Source organism: Diceros bicornis, unplaced genomic scaffold (genome assembly GCF_020826845.1).
Source record: "Diceros bicornis minor isolate mBicDic1 unplaced genomic scaffold, mDicBic1.mat.cur scaffold_67_ctg1, whole genome shotgun sequence".
Classification (NCBI taxonomy): domain Eukaryota; kingdom Metazoa; phylum Chordata; class Mammalia; order Perissodactyla; family Rhinocerotidae; genus Diceros; species Diceros bicornis.
In genome coordinates this window covers 2,186,087-2,211,627 of record NW_026691553.1, presented here as the reverse complement: position 1 = coordinate 2,211,627, position 25,541 = coordinate 2,186,087, and the positions used below count along the sequence as shown (strand labels likewise).

At 48.1% G+C, this 25,541-nt stretch overlaps 1 protein-coding gene across 2 annotated transcripts in view; it reads right to left on the bottom strand.

The window, feature by feature from the left end:
* The window catches only part of LOC131403355 (zinc finger protein 77-like), a 34,410-nt gene extending 9,696 nt beyond the window's left edge, over window positions 1-24,714 (bottom strand). The window contains exon 1 of one of the 2 annotated variants that reach the window (XM_058537624.1): window positions 24,555-24,714. In XM_058537624.1, the coding sequence (XP_058393607.1) occupies window positions 24,555-24,557 (3 nt within the window). In that variant the 5' untranslated portion in view covers window positions 24,558-24,714. Of the gene's footprint in view, window positions 1-4,446; window positions 4,636-24,554 lie in introns of those variants that run through there. The other variant, XM_058537625.1, reaches the window with a different exon arrangement.
* Between the last annotated feature and the right edge of the window lie 827 nt (window positions 24,715-25,541).

The following is a 25,541-nucleotide window of genomic DNA, read 5'->3' as shown; positions in this document are numbered from 1 at the left end:
AAGAAAATTCCATTAATTCTACAACCAGGTTTTTGGTTTGTTTCTGTTTTGTTTGAACTTAAGAAAAACTACTTCTAAAAACTGAAATGGAAGACAAATTTCTAACAATATCTGATATTTCCTATAGAACAAGGTGGTGAGATTTTTCATAACAGACATCAAAGCTTCTTAAACTACAGTGATTAGGACAGGATGGTGTTACCAGAGGGACAAAGACACCAATGGAAAAACCAGACCACCTGAACCAGCCACCCTGATGTTGGCAAGTGGATCTGCCCCGGAGCAGGCAGTGCCGGGCAGCGGTAGAGATGGTGACACTTAACACGTGGGGCAGTGATGACTGGTTATCTATAGGGGACTAAGGGATCTTTTCCTTATCAACCTCATGTACAATAACCAACTCACTGTAGATTTAACTGTGAGAGACGAAAGCAGGACACTGAGGAGACATTATTGGCAAACACGTTTATGACTTGAGAGTTGGGAGAGTTTTCCTATAGCAGAAAAAAAGAGTAAGCTACAAAGGAAGAGATTGAGAAATTCCAGTCTATTAAATTAAGAAGAGTCCATCCAAGTGCAGATTAGAGAGAGAAAAATAATAAACCACAATCTGGGAGAAAATACATGCAATACCTAGAAATGAAAAAGGATGACTGTCCAGACTATATAAGAAATCACAATAAATCAGTCAACACAAATAAATTACACGAGAGACAATAGCTGAAAACCATCTGAAGGAAAATGAAATTGTTAATGAACCAGGTTCATTTTGCCCATTACATGAAAAGCCAATCACCAAGATGAGTTTGCAGCAGAGAAAGGGTTTATCCACAAGGCAGCCAAGCGAGGAGAAGGGAGAACAAGTCTCAAATCGGCCTCCCCGAAAATGGGGATTACTGATATTTATGGGGTAGGGGGCAGGTGGTCTGAAGTGTGGGGACAGGTGATGGGAGGTGAAAAAAGTGAGGTAATGATGATCTGCACAAGCAGAGTGAAGCTTCATGGCTCTTCACAGGACGCATGTTCACAAAATGGCGGCCTTAACATGATTGGAGGGTCGAATTTTTAGCTCCCTGACATCAGGAGTTCACATATCAGACACGTGCAAAGGCCCAAATTGTGGTTTGGTGTCTCGACCAGCCTTAGCCAAACAGAGGTCGACTCTCAGTTCCTGAGAAACAAAGCCAGCATCCATTAACATGGTGACCCAAGTGTCAGGGAGATGTTATCTGTGAGGAACCCAGCAGGAATCCAATAACATACTGCCTAAGCAGCATGACTAACAATGAACAGGCGAATAACTAGAAGCTACAATTAATAACTGCAAAAAAAAACACACTAGTTTCCAGCTACTTAATCATCAATGTCAACTGGTTTCAAACTGCCACATGAGAAATGCTCAACCCCAATGGGAATCAGTACAAACCAACATGGAACCCCAGGAGACCCCGCTTCACACAGTCGAGAAGGACACAAGTCAGTTACTCCAAGTGCTGGAAACGACATAGAATCAACACACGTGGGCGAAAGTTAGACACTCGATTCCCACACTCCTCCATCTGCATGTCCTAGGAAACTGGAACTTATCAGTAATCTTCAACTCTGGAATTTTTCTCCAACGTGTAAAAATTTATGACCCATTTGCACCTGGAGACAAACATAAGAATGACTACAGCAGCACTGCCGACAAAAGGGAAAAATAAATGTGAGTCAACCCAGGCCCCACAAGGACTGGAAGGGAGGAGGCACCCGGGTGACCCGAGCCTCAGACACCAGCCCGTGTAACACAGACTGGGGCTGAGGAACCACAGAGAACCTTCTGTGTGACATCGACGCTGTATCCTGGTAACCTTCACTCACTGCACATTCCACAGAGGAGGATCACACAGAGCACCGCTGGGGGATGAAGGACAGACCTAAAGCGGCAGAGAGCAACACAGAGAACCAGCAGCGGGTCACCCCAGGGCAGCAGCTGGGAGACGCCACCAACCAACCAAGAACACACAAACCTTACACCTTCACACAGTGGGACAGCAGTCTGAGTGCTCGAGCGCCCTGGGGCCACCCGGCAGCAGGTCCGTCAGGAGACGGGAAGATGAGCCCAGCGTGAGCCCGCTCAGACCAGCACCCGCTCCACAGCCCACACGGCCACCCGAACGCACAGGGTGGAACCTGACCCTGAGCTGGGGGCCCGGCCCCCCTGCTGAGAGGGAGCCAGGGTGGCCCCTCCCAGGGAAGGACTGAGGGGACCCTGAGACCCCAGGACTGAACTCCGCAGCTGCACACACCCTGCTCCCCCTCCTCAGTGTGGAAACGCCCCCCTCCAGGCCTCAATTCTCCCCAGGGAGGAGACGCTCAGAGATCACGTTCTGACCCGGATAAACTCTCACTCCATAAACCCTTCCAGCAGCAGATGAACCCAAGGAGCCTCCCCAAGTCTGACCTTCACAGACTCACTCAGTTGGCACACACCACACTTCACTCCACCCACTCTATGGAGGATGCAAAACCCACCCTCAGGACACAGCCCCAGGGCAGCCCCACACCGCCCCCAGCACCTCTGCAGGGGGGTCTCCCTGCCCCTGCTCTGTGGCTGCTCTCAGCACCAACAGCTCCTTCTGCCGTGGTTCTGGGGGTGGAGTCACCTGCAGGGGTGACACCCAGCAAGACCCCACTGCCCCTTCCTTCACCTCCCACGCAGGCTCAGCATTAGGGGCAGCTTGTCCCCAGCCCAGGAGATGCACCTGCTCCAAGACCCCTGGATCATTTAAATGAGACACAGACCCCATCCCAGTGTGTGGATGAGAACCCACAGAATCCCTCCTTCCCACTATGTCAAGCATAAAGCAGGGGAGGGGAATTCTAGGGCACTTTTATGGTTTAAATAACTACAAAATACTTATCTCTTTCAGAAAAGAGATGCCAGTTCACTATTATCTTCATGATAACAAACTGTAAATCAAGGAATCAGCACTGAACAAGTCTCAGTTTCACAGGTCACACTTCACAGAATTTGCACTAATCTTTGACGACCACCTATTAACAGGACAGGATCACACAGTGTCACAAACTCTGCAGCCTGCATGGCAGAGTCACTATGACTTTTATGAACCTCCTTAACCCATGACGCCCCCCACCTGCCTGAAGGAGTGGGACCGTGTGCACTTTCCCCGCAATTCTCCTGGGAGAGAGGACGTTCTCTGTACTGAGACACTCTCCCCAGCGGCACCTCTGGAATGCCCCGGAATAACACGAGTCAGCAGAACAGGGCAGAGACCTGAGACACTGACACCCCCACTAAGGGGAAGAGACGAGGTAAAAAGAATCCAGTGACTTCACACCTGCTGAACCTGAGGCTGGACTAAGAGAAAGCTATTCGTGCAGGGAGGGACACAGAGGGGGCAGATCACAGGTCTCAGGTGACAATGCGGAATCCTCCCTGAGCCCTGGGCTCCTGGAAACATCCAGGGAAGGTGAAAGGAAGCCCCCCACCCCCACCACTAAGACTCACATGCAAGCCCCCCTTGTTTATCCAGGACAAGGCCAGACACAGACCCCTCAAATCTCCATTCTGTGTCTTGTCAATGATTAGCTGAACTGCTCGTCCACTGACAAGCAGGACAAATAACAAGCAGAACGAATGCGTGTTGGCCCCACTGGCTCAGCCTCTCTCCCCCCAGACCCCTGAGCTGCGGCCGCCCTCAGCCTGGTCAGCACACAGCCCCTCCCAGGACAGGCTGGGCTCAGGGACCTGCCAGCCCAACATCACGCCTGCTTCTCCTGGTCGTGTCTGCTCCTCTCTGCACAGAGACACTCCGCCCGACTCTGGAGACGCCTGCAGATCTGACGGCCAGAGCCCCCTCCCCCACTGCAGAGCCCCCGCCCCTGCAGGACTTCTCCTGTGGGCAAGTCTCTCTCTCTGAGCTCGGATTGTTCATTTCCCACAGGCCTGACCGCGTGTTCACAACCGCCCGTTTCTCAGCCGACTTCTCTCAGCCTCTGTCCTCCCTCAGCCCCCGACTCCCCGCCCCGCGGGAACCAGCACCGCGATGTCCCGCTCCCCTCCGGCCCCGCCGGGGAAAAGCCCTTTTCCGGGGGTGGGCGCTGGAGGACCTGAGACCCGCCCGGCCCCCGGTCTCCGGAGCAGAGTCTCCTCCCCAGGCCGCACGGCCTCCCCCGTCAGGTCCAGGGCGGGGCCCCCGCGCGGCCCCCACCGCCCCCGCCCTGACCGCCCGGGGGGGGCGTCCCTCCCCCTCGACCCCGCCCGGCCAAGAACCGGGGACCCGGGACCCCACGCGGGGCCGGGACGGGAGCCGGGACCCTCCCCGCCGCCGAGGGCGGGGACTCGGGGGGGCGTGGCCGGGGCGCGGGGAGACCCGGGCCCTCGGCCGCTTCCAGCCGGTTCGCACCAGCCCCTCCCGGTCCCGGCCCGGCCCGCGCACTCACCATCTCCGCCCGCTGCGGACTCTCCGGGCGTCCTCCCCGCGGCCCCGGCAGGTGAGAGCAACGGGGACACGACACCGGGGGCCGCGCGGGGCAGGTGCGCGTGGGGAGGCGGCGCGAGGGGGGCGACCTCCACGCGGGTGCGAGCGCGCCCGCCCCCCGCTCTGATTGGACGGTGCTCCAGGATGCTACGTTTCGATTGGACGGTACTTCAGTCGGTCATCCTCCCGCGCTCTTTGATTGGACCTGGTCCGGCCCACAATCGGGCTCTGATTGGACACATGCCCAAGACCCTCCTCTGTCCCCTGATTGAGTCCCTGCTCTCCCTACTGTTCTCCGCTCCCGCCCTCCTCGCCCCTGATTGGACAGTGTTCCCGTCCTGGAGTGAGAGGCGGCGGCGGCGGTCACGTGGCTGAGGGGGGCGTAAACGAGGGTCCCCGGCCTCCGCCGTTCCCTGCCCGGTCTCCTCACCGGACTCGCACCGCGCGCCCGAGTCGTCGCCCCGAGCTGAACCCGCTCCCGCCGGGGAGACGCTGCATCTGCCTGCAGCTCCGCGGCCCCTCCTCGTCCTCCTCCTGGAACGGGAAGTCCTGACTCAGTTTCCCTGGAGCGCCCCTCGGCAGCAGACGGCACAGGACGGCACAGGGGGCGCGGTGACCCCCGTGGTCGGCCCAGGGGCGCAGTCACCGCGGATGTGTGACCCTTTGTTAAGAGCAAAGACACGTAACACTGATGTCACCGCCTGCGAGCCTGGGTCGGGCTCGGTTTTGACCTGTGACCTCTGACACGGACACCCCGCCCCTCCTCTGGGACTTGAGGTCAAACCTGCGGTCTGGGGGCCTTCGTCCCCGTGGGAAGGGGGACCCCGCGGCCCCCCTGCGCGCAGGACTCGTCCCTGGACGACCACGGGTGCTGTTACCCAAGCTCAAGTGGGTCCCCCACCCCCGCGCAGTGGGGGAACGTAGGAATTGCCCTGAAAGCGCTGAGCAAGCAGAATGCTCACGCTGTAATCCCACACTCCCAGAAAAGCTGCAAGAAAAGGATTTTATTTGGGGCTTTAGGTAGAGGAGGGGGAACATGTGGCCTCCGGGGCTGAAGTTTTAAGCCTCTGTGCAGACGCGAGCGTCTCATATCTTTTCATGGGTTGCATGTGCAAATTTCGGGTGTGGTTCTGTGTGTTGCATGCGGTGGATTTTTAGTCTGTGAGGTCTGAAGTTGACAATCGGTCGTTTTAACTTCTCAGGGCTCCTTCTGGTGGCTGGGGGGTGGGGATGGGGTGTCAGCGAGCTGCCCTCATCAGCGGTCTTCCTGCTCTTTTGCAAAACAAGCTCAGAAACTTTGCTTTCCGCTGTTTCCCACGTCAGCCTTGTGGGTGCAGGCATGGTTTCACCCTAATCCAGGGAAATTTTAACTCCTTCATCCTTGGATTCAGTGTGAGATGTTAGAATTCTCAGGTGTGCATTTTACTTCAAGGAAATTTATGTCAGGTCAGGGTTTTAGTCGGTCCTGTTAACTTAAAAATACAGACTCCAAATGAGAGCTATTGAATTTGGGATCAAAGGATTGCAATTCAGGGTACACAGATGGAGATAGCAACGCAAATAGGGAGGAAGGGGCTTTTAAAGGCAAAAGAGAGGTTTGCATTACCAGGAATGTTAATTTGGGTTGGCAGCAGAAAGCTGATCTTGGCTAATCTTCATCCGACAGATTATGATTAGCTTCAGGGAGGCAATAGTCCACCACTGTGAGGTGCTGCAAGTTTCCTGCAGAGTTTTTGGAGTATTTCTGTCTTCACTCAGGTCAGAAGTGTTATGTTCTGATGAGGACGTGCATAACACTCGTTCCTTAATGGCATCTGGGCTCCGTTTAAAGTCCTTAGACACAAGTGACCCCGTTTTGTTTCATATTTCACATTTAACCCTTTTGATGGAGAGTTTTTTCTGAAAGCATTGCTTATCCAGCATAGATTTGTTTAGTCCCATGTTGCTGAGAAGGACCTGTCCCAGAAAGTCATGACGCACATGAGGGAGAAATTTCTTGTTCCCTTTTTAACGGATGGTTATTCCCAGGAGTCAGTGTCATAGGGTTACAACACATTTTGTAACCACAGGACTGGTTCAAACTGGCCCTATCATATCAATAACAGAATGTCAAAGTTGTCTGGCAGGGGCAGCGAGCCAAAACTGCAAGTCATGTAGCTGAGGCGTGCCCGGAGGGGAGGATTTTGACCTACAGTAACACTCAGACCCAAAGTCCCCCCCCACCCCACAAAAAACCCCCAAAGGACCAGGACGTGGCCAGAACTTCAAAGTTGGAACCTTTTCAAGATCGACGGGTGCATGGTCCAAGAAGATCCAGTGTTAAGGCGCCTTTCCATACCTTGCCATAAATGGTCTTGTTCAAAGGCCTTCCAATCAAAATTTGTCCTGCCAGTGCTTCTGCGTCCAGCCTGCCCTCCTTAATCCTTTAAATTTTATCCCAAACCCTAGATGGGGGAGGCAGATTTGAGCCCAGTCTTTCTCCTTGCCAGTTGATCTCGAAATAAAGCTGCTTCGTTTCCATCACACCGGTGCCAGAGTGTTGGCGGCTGTGCACGGCAGGCAGGGACCCTTCCTCGCTCACAATCAGAGCAACGAGGAGGCAGTCAGGAAACGACTCTCAGTTTCCTCACCCGGGAATCTCGTCCAGTTCCCTGAATGTCCAGGTAAATAAGCCTTATCGTCGTTTCAGTATGCTGAGTGACCCTAACCTTGGTGTCTGCAGAAGGGCTGGAGCAGATCTGAGCACTGGCGTGAGCAGTTTAGATAGAAGGACACATGGCAAAACTCCAATAACAATCATAAGGGAAGTTGAGTGATTTGCTGAGACCACCAGCTAACTAAGTGGGTCTTCCTCAGCAAAAGTGAATTATCATCAGGAGGGTCAATGAATTGATCAGTGTGACAGAGGAGGTGTGTTATGAGAGGAGCAGTTATGAGGATGGAGGGTTGTGTGTGTACACACTGGCCTGGTCCTGAATCTTGGGAAGCCTGTCAGTGTCAGAGGGTCGGCTGCTTCTCATCCTGGGCAATGTGACTGGAGGCTTCAACATCTGTGCAGGACCAGATGTCAGGTGCAGCTTCCTTAGCTGTGAGATGTGTCTCCGAGGTTCAGTGCCTTCTAGTTCTGCAGCAGAGTCAGTGGTAAGGGGCACTTCATAGGGTCCTTTCCACGGGGCTCGAGGGCTGTCTTCCTCTGACGATGCTTCCAGAACACCCAGTCACCAGCTTCTAGACTCTGACCAACAGGATCCTTTAAATTGGAATCTGGGAGAGCTGCTTTAACCTGTTGATGACAACCTTCAGTATAGACATTAGAGACTCACAGGAGCTGGTCATATAAGACAACAGGGGATCAGAAGGTTGTGTTCCAATAGACACCGGTCTGCTGGTGATTACCTCATGTGGGGTGAGTTTATGTTTTCCAAATGGGGCAATGCGAACAGCCAGCAGGACCAGGGGCAATACCTTAGGCCAGGGAGTCCAGCCTACAGGAATATCACAAAACCTCGAGGACCAGTAACAGGTCTAGAATCTAATATCTACAAAGGTGCAAACATAATTCTTGTCTCTATAATTACTCCCATTTTTTGTTTTACCAACGATAGCCAGAGGAAAACTAATTTCTTTCTATTAAAATTTGGCTTGATTATTTATATGAGAATTTCTGAATTTTGGAGAGATCATGCAGAAAGAGAAAGTAAATGGTTTACATTTGTTCACAAATGTGTCTTACCAAGGAGAAAAGATTTCTTTAAATCTGTGAAAAACAAACCATACAGCATCCCCCCAGCTCACGCAGTCCCACGGACTTAAACTTGTTCTGCTTGATTCCGGTTTTTCTGTTAGTTTTATCAACATTGCCTGATGATTGAGGGTGACAGGGACAGTGATAAATCCAAGAAGTTTTCAAGGTTTTCGTTAAGGTTTGTGTAACTTACCCAGTGAAGTGGGTGCCTCGATCACTGCAAACTGTGGAAACTATACCCCACGTGGGAAATACACTTTCTCACAGTTTCTTTGCCACTGTGAGGGTATCAGTCTTGAGGCAGGAGAAGGCTTCACCCCATCTGGAGAACACACATCCAATAACAAGAACAGGTTGATAACCCGTATTCAGTGTCAGTTCAATAGAATCCAGCTGCAGGGGCTGAAATGTTCAGCGGGAGGATGTCTGAGGCCTCTAGGGACAGGAATAGTTTTCTTTAATGCACTATGGTGGGTGAAGGGATGAAAAACTGAAAAATGCAGTTTCCCAGGGAGCCAGGAAGAGCCAGGCGGCCGTCTTGAATCTCCCATGGCCCCAGCTGTCATTTGATTTACAGCCATTGTCCACCCATCCTAACTTCCCTGATTCAGGAGAAGACGGCTGCCACGTTACAAGGACGTCAGGATGGCAAAAGTCTGGCAACGAGGGGCTATTTGCAGAGGCAGAATGGACTTCGTCCACATGTCCCACAATCTTCATAGATGCTGTTGTTGCTGCCTTTGCATGAACGTCAGCCCGGGCATTCTCCTGCTGCTCAGGCTCAGTTCTAGTGTGAGCCTCGACTCTGATGAGAGACCCAGTTTAGTTTTATCACTTTCCTTTCTATGAAGCATTTTTGCAAAAGCATCAGAGTAACTATCAGTGACAAAGGCCTTAAAAATGGTGCATTATAATGCAATTGACAAGGAAATTTGTTTATTTCTGTGACATACAACATTTTAAGATATTAACTAGATTTGTGACTGATAATGTTATACAAGGACACATCAGGTTTTTAAGAATTTCACATAATTCTAGAATATTTATATACTTATGCAAACATTACAAAAAAACCTTAATGTTTATTTATTTTATTATTTTTTTCAATTATTTTATTGAGGTCATAATGGTTTATAACATTGTGAAAATTCTGGTGTACATTATTATTTATCAGTTTCTGTATAGACTGCATTGTGCTCACCACCAATAGTATAATTTTTATCTGTCACCATATATACGTGCCCCTTTATGCCTTTCACCTAACCCCCAACCCCCTTCCCCTGTGGTAACCAGTAATCTGTTCTCTCTGTCCATGTGTTTGTTTATCTTCCTCATATGAGTGAAATCATGCAGTATTTATCTTTGTGTCTGGCTTATTTCGCTTAACATCATACCCTCCAGGTCCATCCATGTTGTTGCAAATGGGACGATTTTGTCTTTTTTTATGACTGAGTAGTATTCTATTGAATATATATACCACATCTTCTTTATCCATTCATCAATTGATGGGCACTTGGGTTGCTTCCACATGTTGGCGACTGTGAATGATGCTGCAATGATGCAACCAACAGAGGTGCATAAGTCTCTTTGAATTGTTGATTTTAAATTCTTTGGATAAATATCCAGGAGTGGGATAACTGGATCTTATGGTATTTCTATTTTTAATTTTTTGACAAATCTCCATCTGTTTTCCATAGTGGCTGCACCAGTTTGCATGCCCACCAGCAGTGTATGAGGGTTCCCTTTTCTCCACATCCTCTACAATATTTATTATTGTTATTTTTTTTGGTAATTATAGCCATTCTAACAGGTTTAAGGTGATATCTCATTACATTTTTAATTTGCATTTCCTTAATAATTAGTGATGTTGAATGTCTTTTCATGTGCCTGTTGGCCATCTATATATCTTCTTTGGAAAAATGTCTGTTCATATCCTCTACCCATTTTTTGATTAGGTTGTTTGTTTTTTTGTTGTTGAGTTGTATGAGTTCTTTCTATATTTTGGAAATTAACCCCTTGTCTGATATATGATTTGCAAATATATTCTCACTGTTGATGGGTTGTATTTTCATTTTATTTATGCTTTCCTTTGCCTTGAAGAAGCTCTTTAGTCTGCTGTAGTCCCACTTTTTTTTTTTTTCTGTTCTTTCCCTTGCCTGAGTAGACAAGGTATTAGAAAAGATGCTGCTAAGACCGATGTCAAAGAATGTACTGCCTGTATTTTCTTCTAGGAGTTTTATGGTTTCATGTCTTACATTCAAGTCTTTAATCAATTTTGAATTAATTTTTGTGTATGGTGAAAGATAATGGTCTAGTTTCATTCTTTTGCATGTGGCTGTCCAGTTTTCCCAGCACTGTTTATTGAAGAGACTTTCTTTTGTCCATTGTATGTTCTTGGCTCTTCTGTTGAAGATTAGCTGTCCATAGATATGTGATTTTATCTCTTGGCTTTCAATTCTGTTCCATTGATCTGTGTGTCTGTTTTTGTGCCAGTACCACACTGTTTTGATTACTATAGCTTTGTAGTATGTTTTGAAGTCAGGGATTGTGATGCCTCCAGCTTTGTTCTTTCTCTCAGGATTGCTTTGGCTATTTGGGGTCTTTTGTTGTTCCATATGAATTTTAGTATTCTTTGTTCTATTTCTGTGAAGAATGTCCTTGGGATTCTGATTGGGATTGCATTGAATCTGTAGATTGCTTTATGTAATATGGACATTTTAATTATGTTTATTCTTCCAATCCATGAGCACAGAATATCTTTCCATTTCTTTCTGTCATCTTTAATTTCTTTCAATAATGTCTTAGGAGCTTTCAGTGTATAGGTTTTTCACCTCCTTGGTTAAATTTATTCCTAGATATTTTATTCTTTTTATTGTGATTGTAAATGGTATTGTATTCTTAGGTTCTCTTTCTGCTAGTTCATTATGGCATAGAAATGGAACTGATTTTTGTAAGTCGATTTTGTACCCTGCAACATGTGTGGTTGTTGGTGTAGTTGTAGGTGTAGTTGTTGATTATTTCTAATCGTTTTTTGGTGGATTCTTTAGGGTTTTCTATATATAGGATCATGTCGTCTGCAAACAGTGAGAATTTCACTTCTTTCTTTCCAATTTGGATACCTTTTATTTCTTTTTCTTGCCTAATTGCTCTGGTCAAAATCTCCAACACTATGATGAATAAGAGTGGTGAGAGTGGGCACCCTTGTCTTGTTCCTCTTCTCAGAGGGATGGCTTTCAGTTTTTTACCATTGAGTATGATGTTGGCTATGGATTTGTCATATATGGCCTTCATTATGTTCAGGTACTTTCCTTCTATACCCATTTTACTGAGAGTTTTTTAAATCATAAATGGATGTCAGATCTTGTCATATACTTTCTCTGCATCTATTGAGATGATCATGTGGTTTTTATTCCTCATTTTGTTAATGTGGTGTATCACATTGATTTGCAGATGTTGAACCATCCCTGCGTCCCTGGTATAAATCCCACTTGATCATGGTATATGATCCTTTTACTGTATTGCTGTATTCGATTTGCCAATATATTGTTGAGTTTCTTTTGCATCTATGTTCATCAGCCATATTGGCCTCTAGTTTTCCTTCTTTGTGTTGTCTTTTTCTAATTTTGGTATCAGGGTGATGTTGGCCTTATAGAATGAATTAGGAAGTGTTACATCTTCTTCAATTTTTTGGAATAGTTTGAGAAGGATATGTATTAAATCTCCATTGAATGTTTGGTAGAATTTTCCAGAGAAGTCATCTGATCCTGGACTTTTGTTTTTTGGGGAGGTTTTTGACTACTGTTTCAATCTCTTTACTTGTGACTGGTGTATCAGATTTTCTACTTCTTCTTGATTCAGTTTTGGGAGGTTGTATGAGTCTAAGAATTTATCCATTTCTTCTAGATTGTCCCATTTGTTGGCATATGGTTTTTCATAGTATTCTCTTATAATCCTTTGTATTTCTGTGGTATCCATTGTAATTTTTCCTCTTTCACTACTAATTTTATTTATTTGAGCCTTCTCTGTCTTAGCGAGTCTGGCTAAGGGTTTGTCAATTTTGTTTATCTTCTCAAAAAACCAGCTGTTAATTACATTGATCCTTTCTACTGTTTTTTTTTTTTTTGTCTCTATTTCATTTATTTCTGTTTACTTTTTATTATTTCCCTCCTTCTGCTGACTTGGGGCTTTGTTTTTCTTTTTCTAGTTCTGTTAGGTGTAGTTTAAGATTACTTATTTGAGATTGTTCTTGTTTATTGAAGTGGGCCTGTATTGCTAAGAATTTCCCTCTTAGAACCACTTTTGCTGAATCCCATAAGAGTTGGTATAATGTCATTTCATTTTCATTTGTTTCCAGATTTTCATTGATCCCATGGTTGTTCAGTAGCATGTTGTTTAGTCTCCACATATTTGTGACTTTCCCAGCTTTTTTCTTGTAGTTGATTTCTAGTTTCATAGCATTGTGGTCAGAAAAGATGCTTGATATGATTTCAATCTTCTTAAATTTATTGAGGCTTGCCTTGTTTACCAACATATGGTCTGTCCTTGAGAATGTTCCATGTGCACTTGAGAAGAATGTGTATTCTGCTGCTTTTGGATGGAATGTTCTGTATATCTCTGTTAAGTCCATTTGGTCTAGTTTTTCATTTAAGTCCACTATTTCCTTGTTGGCTTTCTGTCAAGATGATCTATCCATTGATGTAAGTGCAGTATTGAGGTCCCCTACTATTATTCTGTTGATGTTAATTTCTCCCTTTAGGTCTGTTAATAGTTGCTTTATATACTTTGGTGCTCCTGTGTTAGGTGCATATATATTAATAAGTGTTGTGTCCTCTTGGTGGAATGTCTGTTTTACCATTATATATTGCCCTTCTTTGTCTCTCACTGCCTTTTTAATCTTGAAGTCTACTTTGTCTGATATAAATATGGCAACACCTGCTTTCTTTTGCTTTTCATTTGCTTGGAGTATTGTCTTCCATCCCTTCACTCTGAGCCTGAACCTGTGTTTGTCTTTAGAGCTGAGATGTGTGTCCTGGAGGTGGCATATTGTTGGGTCTTTTCTAATCCATCCCGCCACTCTGTGTCTTTTGACTGGAGAATTCAATCTATTTACATTTAGTGTGATAATGGATATATGAGGGCTTAATAGTGCCATTTCATCTCTTGTTTTCTGGTTGTTCTATATTTCCGTTGTTTCTCTTCCCTTGTACTTCTGACTGCCATTTCAGTTTGGTGGTTTTCTCTGTATGATGTGTGTCTCTGTTCTGATTTTTTGTTTAGTGGCTACCATGAGGTTTGTATAAAAGATCTTGTAGATGAGATAGTCCATTTTCTGATGGCCTCTTATCCCCATTAGCCCAAGCATGTTCCCTCCCTTTCCTTTTCACCAAGTTATTGTTGTAACAAGTTATTCTGTTTTGTATTGTGAGTTTGTGATTAAAATGAAGTGTTTATAGTTATTTTTGATGCTTTCCTTCCTTTTATCTTTTTTTAAAATAATTTTATTTATTTACTTATTTTTTCCCCCAAAGCCCCAGTAGATAGTTGTATGTCATAGCTGCACATCCTTCTAGTTGCTGTATGTGGGACGCGGCCTCAGCATGGCCAGAGAAGCAGTGTGTTGGTGCATGCCTGGGATCGGAACCTGGGCCGCCAGCAGCGGAGCGCGAGCAGTTAACCGCTAAGCCACAGGGCTGGCCCCTTCCTTTTATCTTTTATGTCTAATTGTTTGCTAACCTGTTCTGATAGAGACCTGCAATTTTCTGATTTTGTTTGCCTATCTCCTTGCTCAAGGCTTTGTAAACCTTTGTCTTTTTGTGTCAAGCATGAGGGTGTCCTTGATCATTTCTTGTGATCAAGGGAGGTCTAGTGGCAATGAACTCCCTCGGCTTTTGTTTATCTGGGAAAGTTTTTATTACTCCATCATATCTGAAGGATGCTTTCCTGCATAGAGTATTCTTGGCTGAAAGTTTTGGTCTTTCAGCATTTTGAATATATCATTCCACTCTCTTAGCCTTAGGGTTTCTGCTGAGAAATCCACTGAAGGCCTGATAGGGGTTCCTTTCTAGGTTGTTTTCTTCTGCCTTGCTGCACTTAATATTTTTTCTTTGTCATTGACTTTTGTCAGTTTTACCATTATATGCCTTGGAGAAGGTCTTTTTGCAGTGATGTAATTGGGAGTTCTATTGGCTTCATATACGTATAAGTCCAGTTCCTTCCTTGTTTTGGGAAGTTCTCAGCTATTATTTCTTTAAACAAGCTTTCTGCTCCTTTCTCCCTCTCTTCTCCCTCTGGAATACTTATAACCCTTATGTTGCATTCCCTAATTGAGTCAGATATTTCTCAAAGAATTTCTTCATTTTTTTTTAAGTCTTAGTTCTCTCTCCACCTCCATCTGAAGCATTTCTATATTTCTTCCTCTAAATTACTACTTCTATCCTCCATAATGTCATCTCTGTTTTTTTAAGATTTCTAGATTGCTTTTTATCTCATTGTGTTCATCTCCAGAATTTGTTTTTTTTTTTTTTAGAGTAGTCTCTTTTTTGAAGGATTCCTTCTGCTCATTAATTTTATTCCTGAGTTCACTGGACTGTCTTTCTGAGTTTTCTTGTAACTCATTGAGTTTCTTTTTTCTTTTTTTTGTGAGGAGATCAGTCCTGTGCTAATATCTTCCAATCCTCCTCTTTTTTTGCTGAGGAAGGCTGGCCCTGGGCTAACATCTGTGCCCATCTTCCTCCACTTTATATGGGACGCCGCCACAGCACGGCTTGCCAAGCAGTGCGTCAGTGCGCGCCTGGGATCCGAACCGGCGAACCCTGGGCTGCCGCAGTGGAGCATGCACACCTAACTGCTTGTGCCACCGGGCCGGCCCCCTCATTGAGTTTCTTTTGACAACCATTTTGAATGCTCTGTCACTTAGATTGCAAATTTCTGTGACTTCAGGATTGGGTTCTGGAGACTTGTCATTTTTCTTCTGCTCTGGAGTGTTAGTGTTGTTCTTCACAGTGTTTGATGAAGTGATCCTTTGCTGGCACATAGTGGTAGTCTCAGCTCACAGATTCCGCCTGCCACCACTGGGAGGGGCAGGAGCTATGTTTTCTGAACCTGCTGTGTCTGCTGGAAGTTGTGCTGATAGGAGTCAGTTGCATTTGCCCACTGCCTGCAGCCACTTGGTGGGTCACACGCACACGTGCAGGTGCTCTGGTACAGAACTGCTGCCTTGGCTGGGGACCGGCTGAGCTGGCGTGCTAGATGGGAGGGGGTGGGTGCTTTATTTTATGCATGTGGGCCCACTCTGTGCTCACAGGCAGTTTGCCTAGGCTGCTGCTCTTGGTGGGGGCACCTACACAGTGGCTGAGCCATGCCACTCAGTGTGGAGTGTTCCTGTGGGCCAGACTGCAACTCTAAGTGTTCGCATGCAGGCCTCCCTGCTCCCCTGCCTCCGCTTACAGTCATGCACCAGCTGTTGTGTGAGGAGCCGCGACCTAGATCCCTCACCTTCCACTGCTTCCTGGGGATACAATCCCCCACCTTCAGATGTATGGCTGTATGAATCTCTCAGATGTCCTACTGTGCTTTGTAGGGAATCCTCTGTTGGTGAATGAATGTACATTTGGTTGTAACTTGGGGGGAAAGAGACTAAGGGAACAGCTCATGTCAGCATCACTGCCATGATGCTGACATCACTCCTTAATGTTATTTCTTATTTGACAGTGCTTCTCATGTAATATAACATGTCAAATAAGCCTAATTAACTTAGAAAATCTTTTGGAATGTTCCAGGTCAAAAAAGACTTCATTTAGAGTATGATTTTGGGAAGTTTGTCAAAAAATATTTTCAAAATGGATTAAAACACTTGGTCAAATAGGATCGTAGGTTTTAACCTTTTTATGGACATGGTTATAACGTGTTCTTCTTTTTGCCTTGATTCATCAGAGTCACTGATTTGCCTCATCTGATGGCAGAGCTGGGCTAAATTGTTTCTGCTCAATGTGAAGAAGCCACAGCCCAGTAGTGAGTGTCAGGCCAGCTTCCAGGTGTCTGAGGCTGCCTTTGTCATTCCCATTTACTATGTAATAAACACTGACATATTTCTTACTACATATTGGGCACTCTTTTAAATATTTTCCATAAAGTGACTATTAGCACATATAAATTCAGTTCCTCCTCAGCAAACTCTGTAAGGTAGATGCTTTTATTAACTCCTTGGATGAGTTAACTTGAATGTAGGTGATTTGCCAGAGGCCACAAAGCTAGAAAAGAAATAACCCAGGATCCTGGCTCAAATCAAGACTTTCTTTCTCAGAGTCCATACACATCATCTGGTGTCAAATGTTGAGCATCCCTCATAGCCATGCTCTCTGGCTCAGAGCAGTTACTCTCCACACTAATGTAGGCTCTGAAGGCACTTGCCCACGGGTCCCCATGTTCCCTGCTCCCGACCTGGTCAGTCACGCCTGATCCCATGGTGCTCCCCCAGTGTCACCACTTCTTGGGCTGTAGTGACTTTCTCTCTAGGATTTGGGTATAATAAACTGTTTTCCTGAGCCTTCCTGTGCCCCCTCTCTGGCCACACATGACTGGCAATCCCCTCATGACACACAGAACAGGTGCAGATTCCAAGCAAGTATAGACTCCAAGCAAGTATTCAGTGGGCATCCCTCCAACTTCAGAGTCAGATTCTGAGAGCACAGGAAACAATGGAACTGTAAGTCACAACGAAAACAACCTCTGGGCATTTAGAAGGGTAACTATTTGTAGAAAATGTTTGATGCAGAAATCTCATGGTTGCGATATGAAAAAGAGTCCGAAGGAAAATATCAAGTGTGGGCTCTTTCCACGGTGAGAAAACCGCACAGTGTGGTTGTGGTCCACACCTTCCAAGAGGGTACAGGTCAGTGCAGCTGTACCAAGCCTCGTCAGTGTGTCAGAGTCCCCATAAACACTGGTCACATTGACTGAGTGCATACAGTCTGGTTACATTGAGTGAATGACACTAGACAGGAGAGTCCATCTGACAGTGGCTGGAATCACTGAGGCACAGGCATCCTCTCTGGAAAGACTGTACAGACGTCTTTACTGTCCATTTCCTCTCTCAAATCCCTGGGGACCAGTCACCTTACACATCCTTTGAAACAGGAAGCCCCAGCCAAGTCCACTCAAAATAAAACAAGACATCCACTATGCCCAGGGACAGAGAAGCATCCCTGGAGGCCATCTGACACAGAGGAAGGAACTGACCTGTGTCAATGGGGGCAGATCCACAGAGCCATGAATGTCATCCAGTGGAATTAACATGAGGGAACATCCCTGGGCAGGAGCATCATTGATCTAATACCACCCATCATAGGGAGAAACTGCAAGCTGCCTTTGGGAAGAGAAAGATACTAATGAACCAGATCAGAGCTCTGTGCGTCCCCCAAGCAGGACATGATGGGTCTGTGACTCTGGAGGACACAGGGCAGGGCCCGGTGGCAGCACAGGAGGAGAGAGGAACAGCTCCCAGCAGAGTCCACAGTGCTCCTGCACATCGAGCCTCTCACAGCAGTCAGTGGGCTGAATTCAGAGTGGTCTGGTTGGAAATCACGCACAAGCCCTGGACATCCACCCTCTGCATTGACAGTGGGCTGTTCTCAATGGTTTAACCCTGTGGCATGGGCAATGGGAAGCCAAGGGTGGATGATCACGAGTGGGCCCTTGTGGGGTCAGGATGTTGGAGGACATTTTGGTTCACCTGTGAGAGTCTGGGACAATCCTCACTGTCTCCCACATCCAGGCTCCTAAGGCACTGACCCCCTGGCAATCAGGAAGCCGGTGCCCCAGCCTGGGTACAGCCCTGGCAGCTGCCCCTTCAGCAGACACAGCAGATTGGGGTCACAGGAAGAGCAGCCACCACTGTGCCGGGTGGGGTGCTATTGCCAAAGATGCCAGATTGCCCTTGAAATACAGTGACTCAGTTAATGCAGCCACAGCTTGTTGTGTGTTTTTTTTTTTGTGTGTGTGTGAGGAAGATCGGCCCTGAGCCAACATCCATGCTAATCCTCCTCTTTTTTGCTGAGGAAGACCGGCTCTGAGCTAACATCTGTTGCCAATCTTCCTCCTTTCCCCCCCGCCCCCAAAGCCCCAGTAGATAGTTGTATGTCATAGTTGCACATCCTTCTAGCTGCTGTATGTGGGATGCTGCCCCAGCATGGTCGGAGAAGCGGTGCATCTGTGCGCACCCAGAATCTGAACCCAGGCCGCCAGCAGTGGAGCATGTGCACTCAACCGCTAGGCCACGGGGCCAGCCCTGTCGTGTGTGTTCTAAACACCAAGGCAGCTGCCAGAGGCATCCGGGGCCATTCACCAGAGTTCCCACCAGTGAGGGATGGGCACATCGGTTCTATTGGCTTCCTCCCCTCAAGGGATGGTGCTAACTATGCCCTGGTTTGTGTAGACACTGCGTCTGGCCTAACTCAAGCTTTCCCCTGGCACCATGAAAACTGGGCTGCCACCATTAGGGGATTAGAGAGGCTGACTAGATGTGCAGATGCCCTGGTTGAATAGACAGTGATCAGGGGTCACATCTCAATGTGATGTGCAAGACTGGGCAGAAGACCATGACACTGAATGGAGATCCCACTCCCCTGTAACCCACAGGCAGCAGCATTCATACAAAGGAAAAGTGGAAAATCCAAGCAGCAGATTAAACTACTAACAGGTGGAACCAGCTCAGCTGGGTGGGCTGAAGGACTGTCCCAGGCTTTAATAGACTTGAATCATCAACCAGTAGGGCCAGTTGCCCCATGTCCAAACTGGGGACCCCCACTGAGACAGCCAACACTGTAAACGTATGGAAGTTGAGGAACGCAGCCATGGCCCTGACTCTCATTGGGGGTCACATGCTGGGCTGTGAGAACACAAGCCCGTCAAGCCTGGGAGAGGCCTCATCTACTAGAATGTGCAGTGGGATGGCCCCCCAGGATGGGTGAGTTACTTCACACCCCTGGGTGAGGGGACTACACAGTCTCCACCTGGACTGTTACCAGACCAAACTGGGTCCGCTCCTTGGTGAGTTGAAATCAAAGCCTTCACGAGAAGTCATTGGCACACAAAGCAAAATTTTATTTGCAGCATGCAGCAAATGGAGACTGTGGGGAATAATTTCACAAAGCTGTGACCCCCGACCCTGAAAAGGGGAGGTGGTTGCCTTTTACTTGGGGTAGAGAATGAATATTCAAAAAAGGGACGTTTCCTCATCACATGTAGAGGTGTATAAGCTTGCACAGGCATAGTTTGACAACATGCCTCCAGATACATCGCATGTTATGCTAATAAGGTGTCAGCTCCTCCTGGGATGGTGGATTTAGTATTATAATGAGGCCAAGGTTACTTTTGTCCACTTCTCTGACCAGCTACCCAGGTGTCACTCTTGTGGTTGGCTTTTGGACCAGTTCAGGGTGGTTGGTGTTTACATCTTCCTGGAACACAGCTGAAACCAACAACCTCAAGGATATTAAAGCAACACTTGCACTTCTCAGCAAGACAAGAGAAATAGGTCAGAGTCCATGGCTGGCTACAAAATCCCTCCTCTAGTTTTATTCTGCTACTCATTCTTGAGGGGCATGGGGTGGAGGTCCATCTTCTGTAATGACTTCCTGCTGAGCATGGGCATTGTCATAGGGGCTGGTAGAGGAGCAGAGCTTTTCCCCAGCTAGTCTAAGGTAAGTCTGTGGGTCACCAGGTATGGCTCCACGCTGTTCTCCATGAGTTACGACCATCTGCAGTCTTGTGGCTTCGATACGCTTAGTTACAAATTGTACCAGCCAATGAAAAATGTAGGGTCCAAGGAGCACAAGGAGGATATTAACAAGGGGACCAAGACTGGGAGGAACCATGTTAGACTGGAAAGGGCTTATTTGAGTCCATTCCAGATGTGTTCTGTGCTGCCTGGCTGGCTCATTTCTCTGAGCTGAGCGGCCATTTCCAGTAACCTGTTTATACTCTCTTGTGCAGCCCTGCTAGCATTGAAATAGAGATCCATCATTTGGGGTTAGGGATGCGTTCGATTAAGGAATTCAAAGCACTTGGTTATAGGTGTCCTGGGGGGAGCACAGGTAAGGGTGATGGTTAGACCTATTACCAAAAATATAGCAAATGTATCCCTAGTACTTCTGCCAGGGTAAGTTAGCAGGTCACCGGGATTTACTTATCTTTCTGATATCTCCAGAATAAGAGTTTCATATCAGAGTGTGGCTCACAGGACAACTCAGCATCAGCAACTGCCTTCAAAGATCTCTCTTGGTGTTCAGGCGTAGGTGCCTTCTTTACCCATGTATGGTGGATCCAATGGGTGACTCCTTCTAATTTTAGGGAGAAGAGAGTGGTTAGTAACACCAAACGAGGCCCCACCCAAATAGGACTTAGTTGATTTTGTGGCAATCACTTTTCCAAGTTTTAAGATGGACCCAATCTCCACATTGATAAGGGTGGAGTTTGACCTCTGTAGTCAAGGGAAGACAGACGTTTCCATATTTATTGATTCAGATTGATTATGTGCTTGATTGCCATGGAAACCTCTGGGTCTGGGTTTGTGAGCGAATCTGAGTCTTTAGGGAACAGCCTCCCATAGGTCATCTCAAAGGGGCCTTTAGGAGCTGCCCTCATCCGAGTGAGGGCTGTTGGCAGTAATTTTAGCCATTTGTCCTGTGTCCCTTGGCACAGTTTAGCCAGTTTTCTTCAGAGTTTGATTGGCCCGCTCACTTTTTCCAGACAACTGTGGTCTCCAGGCAGCATGTAGACTCCACCTAATTTTTAAAACTCGGGCTACTTCAGACGTTATCTTTGATATAAAGGCTGGCCCACTGTCACTCTGAATTGATCTGGGCAACCAAAAGTAGGGGATTATTTCTTTTAACAACACCTTTGTTACGTCATGCCCTTTCTGATCTACAGGGAAAGGCTTCAATCCAGCCAGTAAATGTATCCACAAACACCAAGAGGTATTTGTATCCCCCAGGGGCCGTGGGCATAACAGTAAAGTCAGCTTGCCAATCTGCCCCTGGTAAATTCCCCATATTTGTGTTGCTCTAGCCAGGTGTGTGTGTGTGTGTAGTGGAGATGTAGTCTGCATATTGTTTTTCTGGCAATAAATACATTGGTCAGTTATTTTGTCAATAAGTTCCTTCATATCTGGGGTGCTTAAGACCTTAGTTAGCCACAGATACAGGGTCTCTTTCCCATAATGGGTAGAGTCAGCACTCTTAAGGAGCCCCCAAGCTGTTTGTTTGGGGACCCATATCTTCCCTCATTAGTTTCTCATCCAGCCCTTGACTATTAGGGGCCTGTGGTAGCCCTTTGCGCTGGCTTCCCTTGCTTCATCAGGGGAATACAGTGCTGGAAACTCATAGAAGGGTAGAGTGGGAGTCAATGACACCTGGAGAAGGTCTCCGGATATGGCCACCTTTTTCGCAGCTGCATCTGCCAAGTTATTTCCTTTTATGGCCTCTGATTCCCCCCTTACAATGGACCACAGCCACTTTCTTGGGGCCGTGTACCACTTTCAGCAGCCTAAGGATCTCTGGCCCAAATTTAATATTTTACTGCTGCTGTTAACAAGTTCCTTTTCTTTCCAAATGGCCCTGCAAGTGTGAATTACAGAGAAAGCACACTTAGAGTCTATATGTCGTTAGTATTTTTCCTCCTCCCGGTTTCAAAGCTCTCGTTAATGCAATTATTGCTGCTTTAGAGCTGAGGAGCCTGGTGTCAGCCCCTTGGCTTCTGTGGTTGCATGCAGGGACACTACCGCATAACCTGCTCTTCTCTGTCTGTTACACACAAAGCTCCCCCACCCACAAGCCACACTTCCTCTGCATTAGGCAGTGGTGCACTCGAGATCTCTGCGGCTAGAGTAAACCCGATCAATCACTTCTGGGCAAGCATGGGTAATAGGCCCATTGGAATCAGGGAACAGGGTAGCTGGGTTTAGGGTATGACAGGGTTGTAAGGAAATTTGAGGGGAATCGAGCAGCATAGCCTGATATTGTAGTATTCTATTCTGGGATACCAATAGATGTCATTTAGTCTCTGCTAGGCTAGAGACTTGATGGGGGGTCCACACCATCCTGGGTTGGCCCATAGTCAATTTTTCTGCTTCCTTGATTAATAGGCAGGTGGCAGCTACAGCTCTCAAGCTGGTGGGGCCATCCTTTCACCACAGTGTCTAGCTGCTTTGAGAAATAGGCTACCATTCTCTCTAAGGGTCCCAACACTTTGGTTAATACTCCTAGAGTTATTCCCTATCTTTTATGAACATACAGGTCAAATGGTTTGCTTAGGTCTGGTAAGGCCAGTGCAAGCACTTCCATTAATAAGTGCTTAAAATTATCGAAAGCTTGGTCACACACCTCATCCCATTCAAATGGCTCCATTTCTGGCCCCTGTAACTTGTCATAGAGAGGCTTAGCAATTACCCCAAAAGTAGGGATCCAAATGTGGCAAAAGCCAGCCATCCCCAGGAATCCTTGTGGCTGCCTGCGTGTTCTTGGTGGTGCACGTTGATATATTACCATTCTCCTCTCTTGAGAAAGTCTGCGCTGCCCTTTTGAAATGACAAACCCTGATACTTGGCAGTCTCTTTAGACATCTGTGCCTTCCCTGTAGACACTGCATATCCCTTACTGGCTGAGAAGGTTAGCATCTCCTTAGTAGGAGGGGCTATCAGGATGTCATCCACATACTGTAACACAGTGCTCTGTTTTAATTTTAATTCCTTTAAATCTCAGCCCAGGATTTCCCCAAAGATTGTAGGGGAGTTTTTAAATCCCTGGGGTCAGACAGTCCAGCAGTACCATTGTTTCTGGTGGGAGTCTGGGTCCTCCCATTCAAAGGCAAGAATCTCCTGGCACTTGGGGTCCAATGGGATGCAAAAGAAAGCATCTTGTAAACCCAGCACCGTATAAAACACGCTGTCTGCAGGGAGATTAGCCAGCAGGGTGTAAGAACCAGGCACTGCAGGATACATATCCTGGACCGCTTCACTGACAGCCCTAAGGTCTCGAACAAATCTGTGCTCCCTAGTTCCTGGCTTTGTAAGGGTAAAATGGGAGTGTTCCAGGACCCTTTCATGAAAGGAATCCTTCTGAAAAGAAAAGCCTTCTGGGCCACACCTGGGCCTCCCGGTTTTGTCAGCTCCTCTCTGCACAGAGACACTCTGCCCAACTCTGGAGACGCCTGCAGATCTTATGGTCAGAGTGTCCCCCCTACTGTAGAGCCCCTTGCCTGGGGCACAGTCCCCTCCCTCCCGCCCCCTGCAGGAATTGTTTTAAATTGAGAAGAAATTTTCACGTATTGAGGTACATTGGGTATCTATTCTGGACTGAACTAAGAAAAGCCTGACTTTTGGCCTGTCAAACATACATTGTACATCTGCTTTAACCATTGCAGTCAAGAATGCATGAAATGTTATCTCAAAGCAAGAGCACGCACTCTTTGAGGACAAGGGTGCATGCTTCCTCTTCTAGGACGCTAGTACCTTGAAGATTAGTTTCCTTTCCTGGACTTCAGGGTCACATTGACCTGCTAATCTGCAGCTGAACATCTCTCTGAAACTTCGATGAATATGTATCCTGGGAACGTGGGATACGTTCCTTGTTCTAAGAAGGTATAAAACTGTACTGAAAACCATGCTTCTCCGCAGCGCTTTCTGCTTCTGTTCCGGCTGCTCCCGCTGGTTATGACCCTCAGCTTGCCCAAGTAGAATTCACCTTGCTCCTCTCATCTACAGAATGGTTAGTGGTGATCTGCGTGGACACAAGGAAAGTCTCTCACTGAGCTCGGATTGTTCATTTCCCACAGGCCTGACCGCGTGTTCACAACCGCCCGTTTCTCACCCGACTTCTCTCAGCCTCTGTCCTCCCCCAGCCCCCGACTCCCCGCCCCGCGGGAACCAGCACCGCGATGTCCCGCTCCCCTCCGGCCCCGCCGGGGAAAAGCCCTTTTCCGGGGGTGGGCGCTGGAGGACCTGAGACCCGCCCGGCCCCCGGTCTCCGGAGCAGAGTCTCCTGCCCAGGCCGCACGGCCTCCCCCGTCAGGTCCAGGGCGGGGCCCCCGCGCGGCCCCCCACCGCCCCCGCCCTGACCGCCCGGGGGGGGGGCCTCCCTCCCCCTCGACCCCGCCCGGCCAAGAACCGGGGACCCGGGACCCCACGCGGGGCCGGGACGGGAGCCGGGACCCTCCCCGCGGCCGAGGACTCGGGGGGAGGGGACCCGGGAGTTCGCGGGGAGACCCGGGCCCGCGGCGTCTTCCAGCCGGTTCCGGCCGGTTCGCACCGGCCCGGCCCGCGCACTCACCATCTCCGCCCGCTCCGGACTCTCCGGGCGTCCTCCCCGCGGCCCCGCGGTCCCGGCAGGTGAGAGCGACGGGGACGGGACACCTGGGGCCGCGGCCGGACGAGAGCGACGTCCACGCGGCTGCGAGCGCGCCCGCCCCCGGCTCTGATTGGACGGTGCTGCAGGAGGGGTCGCTTGCACCGTGCTGCAGGGCCCGCGCCCGGGTCTGATTGGACTGTGCTCCCGGCGTTCCCCTCCCATTGATCCTGATTGGACAGTGCTCCCAGACCCGCCCATCGTCGGGCGGACCCGGCCTCTCCCGCCCCCCACCCAGTCCTCCTGCATCGGGAAATCCTGACTGTTTCCCCTCGGAGCCACCCTTGTCCGGAGCTGGGACCGGACAGGACGGGCTGGTGACCTCTAGGGTCAGGGGTCGGCCCGGGGTCGAGGTCACTGTGGACCTGTGGCCTGTTAGAGCAAAGAACCTTGACGGCAACATCACCGCGTGCAAGGCAGGGTCCGGCTCTGTTTTGACGTGTGACCTTTGACACCGGGAGGCCCCGCCTCCGTCCCCGCCGCCACCTCTGGGGCTTGAGGTCACACCCGCGGCTCTGGGTCCTTTGTCCCCGTGGGAAGTGGGACCCCGCGGCCCCGCTGCGCGCAGGACCCGTCTCAGCACAGCCGAGTGTGAGGCGTTAGAATTCCCGCCTCTGCGTTACTGCCGGGAAGTGTGTTCAGATCCGTTTTTGAGTGTCTCTAGAGAACTTTGAGATATAAAATCTGTGATTCCTTAAGGCAACTGAATTCCTATTTTAACTGGGTCGGGAAAAAGCCGTAAAGCTTAAATAAATGTGGATTGGACCTGAAAACTCTTAATACACTGATTGAATTAAGTCAAAACACCTAGAGCCTTTCATCTGACTGCTCATTCCAGAAAATACCATCCAAACTGAGATCCAATAAAAGTATCAACTCGAATATCATTGACCATTTTAATTATAAGCATAA